Below are 12,184 nucleotides of genomic sequence, written 5' to 3'. Positions count from 1 at the left end.
TGCCGCGAGAGCAGGTCACGGCGATCGACGACTTCTTTGAGAGTCGTCGCAAAGCTGGACAAGTGCGGGAATCGAAGTCCCCGCACAGTGCTCCGACGTTCTGTGTCAAGAAGCCACAGGGCGGCTGGCGCATCGTTCATGCGTACAACAAGCTGAACGATGCGACGATACCGGCGCAGACACCGATACCGCGAAAAGATCTCATCATCGATTCGATGGCCAGGAGCACTATCTACAGTGCTCTTGATCTGCGCGATGGGTTCTATCAGATCCTCATGCGTGAGAGCGATATCCCTCACACGGCTGTGAGCACGCCGAGCGGCATGCTCTGGGAGTGGCTAGTGATGCCGCAGGGTCTGAAGAACGCCCCTGCGACCTTCAACAGGTGCGTAACGCACTTGTTGCGCTCGGTGCGCGACTTCGCACCGAGCTACTTCGACGATGTGTTCGTCCACAGCCGGGCTGCGGACGGGATGAGCGATGTTGAGATGTACAAGGTGCATCTCCGGAAGCTGCTTGCGCTCATGCGCAAGCACAAGCTCTATGCGAACCTGAAGAAGTGCATCTTCGGGGCGAGCGAGATACCCGTGCTCGGGTGCCTCGTTGGGAAGAACGGTGTCCGCCCTGACCCTGAAAAGGTCAGAGTGATCAATGAGTGGCCGACGCCGTCGAACGTCAAGGAACTGCGGCAGTTCCTTGGCTTGGCCACGCACTTGTGTAAGTACGTGAAGGACTACGCGGGCATGATATGCCCGCTGTCACAGCTCCTGAAGAAGGACGCCGAGTGGGTTTGGACTGCTGAGTGTCAGCAGGCCTTCGACGCAGTCAAGCAGGACTTGACTGAGGCGCCGATCTTGGTGGTGGCCGACCAAGATCGCCCGTTCCACGTAGTGTGCGACGCATCCGACTTCGCAATCGGATGTGCGTTGATGCAGCACGATCACGAGGGTCGTGATCGTGTCGTCTACTACCAATCGCGTCAGCTGAAGCCAGCTGAGCGCAACTACCCGGTGCATGACAAGGAACTCCTTGCCATGAAGTACGCACTCGCGAAGTTCCGAGTGTATCTACTCGGAAGCAAACCGTTCGTGGTCTACACAGACCACGCGTCGCTGCGGACGGCTGTGAAGTCGCCGCACATCTCGCAACGGATGGCGAGATGGCTCTCATTCTTCACAGAGTATAACTTTCGGGTTGAGTACAAACCCGGAAGACTCAATGTGGTGGCCGACGCGCTCTCGCGTCGACCTGACTACGCCACGACTGATGCCGACGTCAATGCTATTGACGCCATGCGATCGAGCACCCCAACGTCGTCACTGTTGGACGACGTGAAGGTCGCGTACGCGCACGACGCGGACGCGAAGCTCTTGCTGGCCTACGGCTCAGCGCCTTCTGACAAAGCTCGTCAGAAGCTGCCGAAGCATCTTCGTGCTCGTGCACACCGTTACCGGGTGCACGACGGGTTATTACTCTACAGTGCAGTCGACGACAACGCGGACCGCGTTGTCGTGCCCAATGACCATGACCTGCGACTTAGGATCATGTATGAGTATCACGATGCACCGACTGCGGGGCATCCGGGCCGTGAGAAGACATACCTTCTTCTCACGCGAGACTTCTACTGGGCCCACCAGTACAAATGGGTGCGCAAGTACGTCCGTGCTTGCGAGGTTTGTCAACGTGTGAAGCCTGCGCCTTTCGCGCAGGCTCCCTTACAGTCACTGCCGACTCCGTCGGAGTGTTGGCAGTCCATGTCTTTGGACTTCGCGTTCGGTCTTCCCCCGGACAGCCAGGGGAACACGGGCGTTGTGGTCTTTGTTGACCGCTTCAGCAAGATGTACCATCTTGCTGCGGTACCCGCTGACGTGACTGCGAAACAGACGGCACGTCTGTTCGTTGACATGGTGTTCAAACACCATGGCATGCCGATCGACATTGTGTCGGATCGAGACCCGCGCTTCACTGCGCACCTTTGGCAAGAAGTGTTTACACTTCTTGGGAGTCAACTTTTGATGTCGACTGCGGACCATCCGCAGACGGACGGGCAGACCGAGCGCGTGAACCGCGTGCTCGTAGACGTGCTTAAGAGCTACACCCACTCGTTCCAACACTGGAGCGAGTGCCTGCCGATGACGGAGTTCGCCATCAACAACTCGGTGCATGCCTCGACCGGGCATACACCCTTTTACGTGAATGCCATCAGGCACCCACGCCTCCCGAGTCTACTCGGGGTGGTGGCTCCTTCCTTAAGTGGGGGAGGATCTCCGACTGCAACACAGCAGCCGCAGAATGCCGCTGACACTTGCACAGTGTCAGCCGCAACGACACGAAGTAAAGCCAAGAACCGCGCGTCTGTGCAGGGCACAGGCGCCGAAAAGCTCACGAAGAACGTGTCTGTGCGGGGCACAGACACTGACAAGAGCAACAAGAAGAAGAGCGTGTCTGCGCAGGGGCACAGACACCACGAAGACCAACGCAGAGGCAGGGCCTACTGCTGGAAGTGAGCTGAACGAGTTCAGCTCGGACGCAATTCACTTCGTACAGCGCAGACAAGCCGTCATTCGGTTTGTCCAGGACGCTATCGCAGCTTCTGCCGACCGACAGAAGCTGAACGCAGACAATGTTGGTAGGGGCAACACTAATGAATTCAAGAAGGGTTCATTGGTTTTGTTAGCTACGCAATACCTGCCTAAACATGCAGTTTCCGACTTCGAGGCGAGCAAGCTCGCTCCGCGCTTCATCGGGCCGTTCACTGTGCTGGCACGGCACGGCAACGCCTACACACTGGACAACCGTCTAGTATGCGTCTCCATCCGACGTTCTACGTCGGAAGGCTGAAGTCATACCTACAGCACGAGCTACCTAGCTCGGCTGAACCGAATCAGAAGAATCGGCTGAAGCCGACATCCTCTCCAGCGCGAAGTCGCGCTGGAGCAGCGGGTCGAGCTAATGGTCCAGCTCGGCCGAAACGATCGAGGGTGTCTGGGAGACCGCCACCAACTGCGAATACTTCAGAGCGCCGAACGCAGCGCTCTGGAACTACTTCACGACCGAGTTCCGGTCGTGGGGAGACACGAGATCAGGGTCAACACCAAGTTGACCACACACGGGGGGTGTTTCCGCCACCGCCGCCGCCGATTCGTGATGCACACGGCTCAACTCGATGGATTGTTGAGCGGATTAGTGATCACTGTATCCCGAGAACGATCAGGCAACCAGTTCGTTCTCGTATTCATTGGAGAGGATTTCCTCCCAACCAAGATACATGGGAGCCACGGAACGTCTTGCTCCAAGACGTTCCAGACTTGGTGAGGGCATACGAAGCCCACCATGCGCTGCATACTGGAACGTAATGCGAGCGCTGGTTAACAGCAGCGCCCGAAGACACTTCGAGGGCAGACATAGGTACCTGCCCCCGCGGCAGCTACGTGCTTCGCACGTTGCCGCGCATAGCTGAGAGTTCTCCGCTGCTGCGCCAGGGGTCTTCAACTTCGACGTGCTCGTTACGGAACGAGCACGCTCTCTTCAAAACGTCACGCATTGACCAAACGGTCAATGGTGGTTGACGTGCCGAGACCGGCACGCCTAACCTTGTCGGGGGGATGGTGCAACGGGGTTACACGCACAAGTGGCTACAGTCACTTGTTACTCTAACAGATGCGATGTCTGTTAGAGGTTTGAACACTTCCTCGACCTTGGTGTCAGGTACACCAAAAGCTACATACATTTACGACCACAACGATGGGTGGTCCATACACAATTAGGATTCCTATTGGCTGAAAGCAGCATCTTTTAGCCAATGATTGACTTGCATGTTAGCAGAATCCTGCCAACCAGCCGTTGGCAGATTCCTAGTTTAGAATATTACATTTAGAGGAAGTCAGAAACATAAAACAAAAATAGCAGATCTCATCTTTTACCAAAACCCGCTACTTGGAGTATTTATCTTGTTTAAAGTATACTCGTGGATCTCGAGTATACTTAACTCAAGTAAAAGAAACCTACGCTTCCTCATACACGTGCGCATACGTGTAAGCCGTAGTAGTGAGCCAAGGTAGGCCCACTACACATCTCGCCATCCGTTGCGAGATGTGCGGCGACTTCACAGCCGTCCGCAGCGACGCGTGGTCTGTGTAGACCACGAACGGTTTGCTTCCGAGTAGATACACTCGGAACTTCGCGAGTGCGTACTTCATGGCAAGGAGTTCCTTGTCATGCACCGGGTAGTTGCGCTCAGCTGGCTTCAGCTGACGCGATTGGTAGTAGACGACACGATCACGACCCTCGTGATCGTGCTGCATCAACGCACATCCGATTGCGAAGTCGGATGCGTCGCACACTACGTGGAACGGGCGATCTTGGTCGGCCACCACCAAGATCGGCGCCTCAGTCAAGTCCTGCTTGACTGCATCGAAGGCCTGCTGACACTCAGCAGTCCAAACCCACTCGGCGTCCTTCTTCAGGAGCTGTGACAGCGGGCATATCATGCCCGCGTAGTCCTTCACGTACTTACACAAGTGCGTGGCCAAGCCAAGGAACTGCCGCAGTTCCTTGACGTTCGACGGCGTCGGCCACTCATTGATCACTCTGACCTTTTCAGGGTCAGGGCGGACACCGTTCTTCCCAACGAGACACCCGAGCACGGGTATCTCGCTCGCCCCGAAGATGCACTTCTTCAGGTTCGCATAGAGCTTGTGCTTGCGCATGAGCGCAAGCAGCTTCCGGAGATGCACCTTGTACATCTCAACATCGCTCATCCCGTCCGCAGCCCGGCTGTGGACGAACACATCGTCGAAGTAGCTCGGTGCGAAGTCGCGCACCGAGCGCAACAAGTGCGTTACGCACCTGTTGAAGGTCGCAGGGGCGTTCTTCAGACCCTGCGGCATCACTAGCCACTCCCAGAGCATGCCGCTCGGCGTGCTCACAGCCGTGTGAGGGATATCGCTCTCACGCATGAGGATCTGATAGAACCCATCGCGCAGATCAAGAGCACTGTAGATAGTGCTCCTGGCCATCGAATCGATGATGAGATCTTTTCGCGGTATCGGTGTCTGCGCCGGTATCGTCGCATCGTTCAGCTTGTTGTACGCATGAACGATGCGCCAGCCGCCCTGTGGCTTCTTGACACAGAACGTCGGAGCACTGTGCGGGGACTTCGATTCCCGCACTTGTCCAGCTTTGCGACGACTCTCAAAGAAGTCGTCGATCGCCGTGACCTGCTCTCGCGGCAGTGGCCACTGCCGCGTGACACAGTACTTCGTCCCCGGCACGAGATCAATCTCGTGCTGGATGCCCTTATCCTGCGGAAGCTCCGCAGGGATCTCCTCCGGAAGTACGTCCGCGTACTCCCGTAAGATCTCGTAGTAGGGACTCGTCTCCAACGAGTCCCAGCTCTGCTCTTCAAAGCGCTCCTTCTTCGTCTTCGCACTGAGAGTGTCCTCGCTCTCAGTGGTGCTCTCCATGAAGAACTGCCTCAGTTCTTCATTCTCGCTCTTCGTTCTCTCGGCGTCCGAGAGAATGCATAGTTGCTCGATGCGTCCATCGTGCAAGTCACGCGCGAAGCGCTTCCAGCTCATGACTGGAAGCGAAGTCAACTCCGACGCTTGCGTCGGAGGGTTAGCGAGAGTCACCTCCCTGTACCGGAACCCGGCACAGGTACGCGTCAAGACGTTCAACGTCTCGACGTCCGGCTTCTCAGCCTCCGTCTGCCCGGCAGACATTCCTTGTAGCGTCTCGGCCCCAGGCCGAGACTTGCGCAGCGACCTTCGCATGCGCCGTCTTCTTGTTTTGCGGAGCCCGGCTCCGCTTGGTTCTTGACCTCGTCCAGGCCCTGCCGTGGACGGGTGTTCTTCTTCAATACCGCCGGCGGGTTCATCCCGCGGGCGAGCGACTTCAAGCCCGGCTTGGTCGCCCGGCGCTTGGTCGTGCAGCCCGGCTGCACGACAGCATGCAAGTTTTTCCGGTGCGGGACGTTTGCAACCGTCCGCACCGCTTGCAGCGTCGGCTCCCGGAGACGACACGCCATCTTCACCTCGACGCCTGTCATTGGCGGAGCCCTCCATTACGGAGGGTGCGTCGGCTCCCCGAGCCGACGAATCAAATTCACCCAAGCCATCGACTCCCGGAGTCGACGGCGTTACGTCACCTTGGCTCTTATTATTGGCCAAAACTGATCCAATCAGATTCGCGCCAGCCTCCACGGCTAAGGCGTGTGACTCGCCTGCGTCATCCGTTCCCCTTGAGGTCGGAGACTCTTCCTGATTCGCTGAAAAGCGGGTGTCGACCTCCGAGGTCAACACATTTCCTTCATTAGCTGTCGGCAGCAACGCCGACGCTAGCTGCTCTTGCGCGCGTGCTCGCGCGCGCCCAGGGCACTCCGGGACAGCGGCATTAGGCGCTGTCTCGAGTGAGGAGTCGCGTGGCAACTGTCGGTGCGTGCGTAGCGGCAACAGGGCCATCGCTCACTGTTCCGCTGTCACGACCGAAGCGCACGAGAGTGCGCTTCTCCCAATCGATGACCGGATCATTCCGTGCAAGCCACGGCATGCCCAATACAACGTCAAACATATCGTCCAGATCCAGGACAATAAAGGTCTCGACAAACTCTTGATCTTCATACGTGAAGCGCACGCGTACCATGCGCTTCTCGGTCTTCACGACGGCACCCGTTGCCAGTCGTACTTCCAACATACTTCGAGGTATCTTTATATCCTCGATGTCAAGCCTTGATAGACTTCGCAGTCGAACAAAGTTCTTCGACGCGCCAGAATCTACCAAAGCACGGAGAGAGCCGATTGCTCTCATCGAGTTCACATTCAGGATGACAAGGTCAGGCTTGTCATCTTGGTTCTTGCAGTGAGAATGAACCTCACTGGGGGCTGCAGTCCTCAGTGTCGCGTGTCCAAGGTCGACACGCGGAACTGCATTACCAGTAGGGCGCCCCGCGCCTACTGGCGTCCAGCGTTTTTTGTTTGGTTGCGACGGTGCCCGGCACCGCCGCAATAGCCACCCTGCTGGTGCACGGGGGCCGTGCACTCCCGAGCAAAGTGACCGACTCTACCGCAACGGTAGCATCGCACATTGTTTCCCTGCGACTGCTGGGGTCCAGCAGTTGCAGCACTCGAGCGGTCCATGGGTTCTGGGCCTCCCGTCCTCACTACCGGGCGTGGCTGTGGCCTCGGCACATGTGCATGCAGCTTAGCCTGCCGCAGGCTAAACTCCTCCTGTATTGCAAGAGTAATTGCAGCTTCGAGAGTACTCGGGTACTCACGGAAGAGGTAGGTCTTCACAGGCCCATCTCTCAGTCCCTTCATGAACGTGACGACCTTGGTCGCCTCGTCGATCGGATTGGTCACGATGTTCGAGACCAAGTACCGTGCTCTCTGAGCGTAAGCATGGACATCATGCTTGCCCTGCTGCAGGTCGAGGAACTCCGCCCTCGACCGGAACTCGTTTTGCGGTGGCTCAAATGCTTGTCTGAGCTCTTTCTTGAAACGCTCCTACGTGCTTTAGCACGTAGGATCCGAGAGTCGGCGTCCATACGCCCAACTTCTTGCACGTCCGCCAAGACATGACATGGCGAACGCAACCTTCGACAACGGGTCGACGATACGTCGAGCCGCAATGGCAGTGTCGAGTTCAACAAGCCAACGGAGGAAAGGTTCACCCTCTCTTCCGACATAGTTGCTCACATTGAGCTTCAGCGATTGCGCGCGTGGTGTCGTCCCGGACGACACCGCGGTAGTAGCAGCAACATCGCGTTGCTCCTTCAGGATGAAACCCAGAGCAACACCGTGTTGCTCTGTCGGCGTTAGCGTACGCAGCATCGTAGCTACGCTACAGCCGCCTCACCAATGACTGTTGACAGTCGTTGAAGCGCCTCCCACTCTGGATCCGACAGGTGGGGACAGTCAGCGCGTGCAACGTGAGTTGCACGCGTAGTGGAGCTTTCCATGGGCATCTCTGTATCCATGGGAAGGTTCTCCGCTCCGCGTTCGTGCGGTGATGTACGAACTCAGGTAGTCGGTCGTTGGACGGACTACAAAGTGCTACCAGGTGTAATGGGCCTACTTTGCCTCACTACTTTAGCTTACACGTGTGCGCGTGTATGTGGGGAAGCGTAGCTTAGTTTAAATTAGAGTTAATTATACTCGGGCCTCCGAGTATAGATTAATCTAAATGAACGATCCAAATAATATTTTTGGGTTAAAATGAGAACTGCTATTTTTGTTTTATGTGTCTGACGTCCTCTAAATGTAATATTCTAAGATAGGAGCCTGCCAACAGCTGGTTGGCAGAATTCCAATGCTATGCATGTCGCTCATTGGCTGAAAGATGCTGCTCTCAGCCAATAGGAATCCTACGTCTCTATGAACCACCCGTCGTGGTGGTCGTAAATGTATGCAGCCTTTGGTATGTCTACACCAAGGTCGAGAAAGTCTTTCGAACCTCTAACAGACGTCGTATCTGTTAGAGTTACAAGTGACTGTAGCCACTTGTGCGTGTAACCCTGTTACAGGATCCGCCATTCCTCGCGCGGTGCAACGAACGTAACACGGGGGATGCAATCCGGATCGGAGCGTGGAAGTACTTCCGCAACTTTACTTGGTCCGTCAGACGGAAAACAAATCGTGTGCCCGCTGGAATGCTTGCCGGATATAGAAATTTCCGTGCCAAAACAACGGATAGGAGCAATGCAGCTTTGCTCTATGTCATTCAGATCAGGCAAATTCTGGATACGTCCATAGTCGTGTCCTCTTGCCACGCTAAAGGGGCTTTTGCGCGGATCAGAACTACACTTAACGCAGAAAGGAATTCGGTCCGTGTCCTTAACCAACTCAGGAATCAAAAAAAATACACATCGTCACCATCAAACCAGACTTGCCGGTATTGTTTCACGATAGAATCAGGGACATCGTCAAAAAGCACACGTATTTCTTCATCCGTCAGCTTAAACGAGGGGGTAAATCCACCAGTGATTTGACCACCACCTTATCAGAACCACCACCACCCAGTAAAATTCTGCCACACGAAGCGCAAGCCCAGATATCTACTGCCTCGGACTCCAACTCAGATGTTAATTTTTGACAAGCGCCAACATTTTCAGGTTTCGGATAATCGCTAAACATATCTTTAAGACGGTTCTGTGCCTCCTCTCCATTCTCACCATTCAACTGCTCGTCACCAAAAACAAACCCGCGTGGATCTGGCCCGCAGCAGTAATAGTAAATCAAGGCCAGTCGAGGGTCTTTTGTGTACTGCTGCCCAGCAGCAACGAGTTCGATGTCCTCTCGTGAGAACTTAACGGCGTCGAGAGCGTGACTACTCAATTCCTGGAGTTTTTCTCGTTCCTCGATTCGTTTTTGCTCCCTCCGTCGCTGCGCTGCAACACGCGCGCTACTGAGTCTCTCCTCGCGCTGCAACGCAGTCTCCTGTTTTCGGGATTGACGGCGCTTAGCATTACGCCCCCCTTTTAGACGCTGTCCTGCCGCCATGCCTTCAAATCAAATTGTAACCTGATCTAAGAGAACAGACTCTCCATCGTCAAAACCCTTCTTTTTTTCTCGTAAACAGACCCTCAGTTTCTTTTTTTAAGAGACTGAGTGATCTTTAAAAGGAACACGCCCATCTTTCAAAATCAGTCAGAGAGCCAAAGTCGGAGATATACTTGCAAGTAATCGTTGACCACGCTGCGACCATTTAGCTCCTCATTCCAGTCTTCTCGGTATTTTCAAGCACGGGCAGTTTGCGCTGACACATCCAGGAAAAATGCAGACCCGATAAATATCACAACAAAATATTTATCTGCAATGTATAGGCTAAGTGTTTCTTTTCTCATTAGCAAACGATAGCTCAATAGCACGGCGAGTATACTTTAGCCCGCCGCAGCCACTGCTCTCCTTAACCAGTTGCCTCCCTCTTTCCAATAATGCATCTTCTACAGCTACACCATGAGCAAATAGGCTCCTTCTTCGTGGACGCTGTCGAAGCCGTGCGGGGCCATCCTCATAATGACCTCGCTGACCTCCAGGTTGACATGGTTCTCTGTCCACGAATACCGTCGGTTCCTGCCCAACTACCATAAGATTCTCATGGCATACACGAACAAGGAGGCCATGCAGTCCTACTTCGCGACGTATCCAAGATCCGTCGTCAACGACCTCGCCGCCTTGTACACGGAGTCACTCGCAACGGGCATGATGCTGTTGTGCGTCTACGCCATCACGGACCAGCACGGGTTGTTTGTTTATTGACTTTTGTGAATGGGTTTAAGGATTGGTATATCCATTCAATTCCTACAACACCTGCACGATGATGGTTTCTCATTATTCTCCAGGGTTCAAGCGCTGCACTTTGTAGAGTCCACTTACGATTTCAAAATGGCATCCATACTAGTGAAGGCCAGCTCTCGTAGGTGATGGGTATCGTACCGGTTCAATCTGCCCACGCATATAAACATTTTGGAGGGCCACCGGAGTCGTACCGGTTTCACGAAGATATACCAGTTAGATGTCAAGAGGGGTCATCGTTTGACTTGACGTACCACGGATATAATCCTATTTGGTCTGCGATAGCAGCACTAACGTTGCTTCCTATCCCAGTAAAAACTCTACTTTTCCGTGAATTTCAAGAAACCATGCGATTTCTGAAATTATTAAATGACTTTACTTGATTTTAGTATACTTTTACTTCATGTGCGCCACATATCAGGTGCATCGAATTTATCCTGGTTGGGCTGTCCATACTTCGTAACCGAAGCACTACCAGGATAATGGTATACTACAGTAATAACGAAGATTACTTAGTTTCACCTCGGACGGTACAATGTCCGTGCTGGCCGGGTACCAGTACTGGGTAAGCGGATATGCGGATGGTTATGGCGACGCTGTGTTTTTTAAAAAACCACGCTCTCTGGCTGTTGGTTCCGATGCTGATCTGTACGTAGCAGACGTAGGAAACTACTATATCCGCAAAGTTAGACTTACCACCAAAGAGGTTACAACGTATGCTGGCACATGCACCTCCAGCGGCGCTACAGACGGTGTCGCTACGAGCGCCTTGTTCCAGCGAATGTGGGCAATTACAGTTGTCACTATCATAGCAATCTCGTTTACGAGCGCGACAGCATGTCAGCGTCCGATCAACATGTGCGCAAGATTTACGGGTCGAATTTGTCCTCTACTACAAGTATTGACTCAAGCACTAGCTCACGTCTATCCTCTTCATCTTCAACTAAGAGTTCAAGCGCCGAAGTGTGCAAGTATCGATACGCGTCGGTTCTGGCTACCGACAGGGGAATCCTATTTTCTTGAGTGATGGTAGCCGCATCCTTCAAATGAGCGATGACGGTGAACTTACCTTATACGCTGGTAGTGGTGATGATATGAATGACGTGGATGGCGTTCTGCTGGACGCAAGGTTTAATTCAATTAGTTCCCTTGCAATGAGTAGCAGCGGTGATCTCTTTGCTTGTGACTATTACAAAGTGAGCAAGATTTCTGGAAACACGGTCAGTACGCTCTACACGGATCCCTCCCCATTGAGTTTTCACGGGATTGCTGTGGATTCTATCGGTAACGTGTACGTCACGGATTACTACAATGGCAAGATAACCAAGATTACCTCGAAGGGCGTGTCCAGCACATTCAGCACCAGTCTATCCAACCCTTCGGGCATTGTGACCGATTCGTCTGATAACATTTACGTCACGGACAACAATCGGGTGATGAAATTTACGTCGGGCGGTGCGATGACTGTGCTGGCCGGATCCACCTCAAGCGGGCTCGTCGATGGCACTGGTACTTCCGCGAGATTTTATCACCCAGACGCTCTAGCTATTGGTTCCGATGGTGATTTATACGTCGCGGACAAAGCAAATTACTGTATCCGTAGACTTAATCTCATTACCAAGGAGGTCACTACTTCCGTTGCGAGCGGCCCATTCGAAGTGATCTGGGGGATGGCAGCGGCCGCTGACAACGTCCTATACGTGCGCGATCGGTATTCGGCATCCGTTCAACGCGTGCTCAAGGTCTACACAGCATAGGGCACCAGGAGCGCGATTTCCAATGGGCGTGTTGGCAGGACAAACACGACACCTGACCTTCTACTAGCTACATATAGGGAGGAAATCCCGAATACACACTCAATGCCATTAGTACATTGTCTTGTTACCAATGGG

General features: G+C 54.0%; 2 protein-coding genes across 2 annotated transcripts; one reads left to right on the top strand and one right to left on the bottom strand.

The window, feature by feature from the left end:
- Positions 1–8,948: 8,948 nt before the first annotated feature.
- On the bottom strand, positions 8,949–9,497 carry PHYSODRAFT_295168 (hypothetical protein; the record flags this gene model as incomplete). The annotated part of the gene is made up of 1 exon (XM_009519320.1): positions 8,949–9,497. The coding sequence occupies one exon, from the start codon at positions 9,495–9,497 to the stop codon at positions 8,949–8,951; it is 549 nt and encodes a 182-aa protein (XP_009517615.1).
- A 1,330-nt stretch (positions 9,498–10,827) lies between these two features.
- On the top strand, positions 10,828–12,049 carry PHYSODRAFT_295167 (hypothetical protein; the record flags this gene model as incomplete). The annotated part of the gene is made up of 3 exons (XM_009519319.1): positions 10,828–11,075; positions 11,105–11,255; positions 11,297–12,049. 3 exons carry the CDS (start codon positions 10,828–10,830, stop codon positions 12,047–12,049), a joined length of 1,152 nt encoding a protein of 383 aa, XP_009517614.1.
- Between the last annotated feature and the right edge of the window lie 135 nt (positions 12,050–12,184).

The sequence above is a fragment of the Phytophthora sojae genome (assembly GCF_000149755.1).
Source record: "Phytophthora sojae unplaced genomic scaffold PHYSOscaffold_1, whole genome shotgun sequence".
NCBI classification, from domain to species: domain Eukaryota; phylum Oomycota; class Peronosporomycetes; order Peronosporales; family Peronosporaceae; genus Phytophthora; species Phytophthora sojae.
This window is presented reverse-complemented; position numbering and strand designations above follow the sequence as displayed.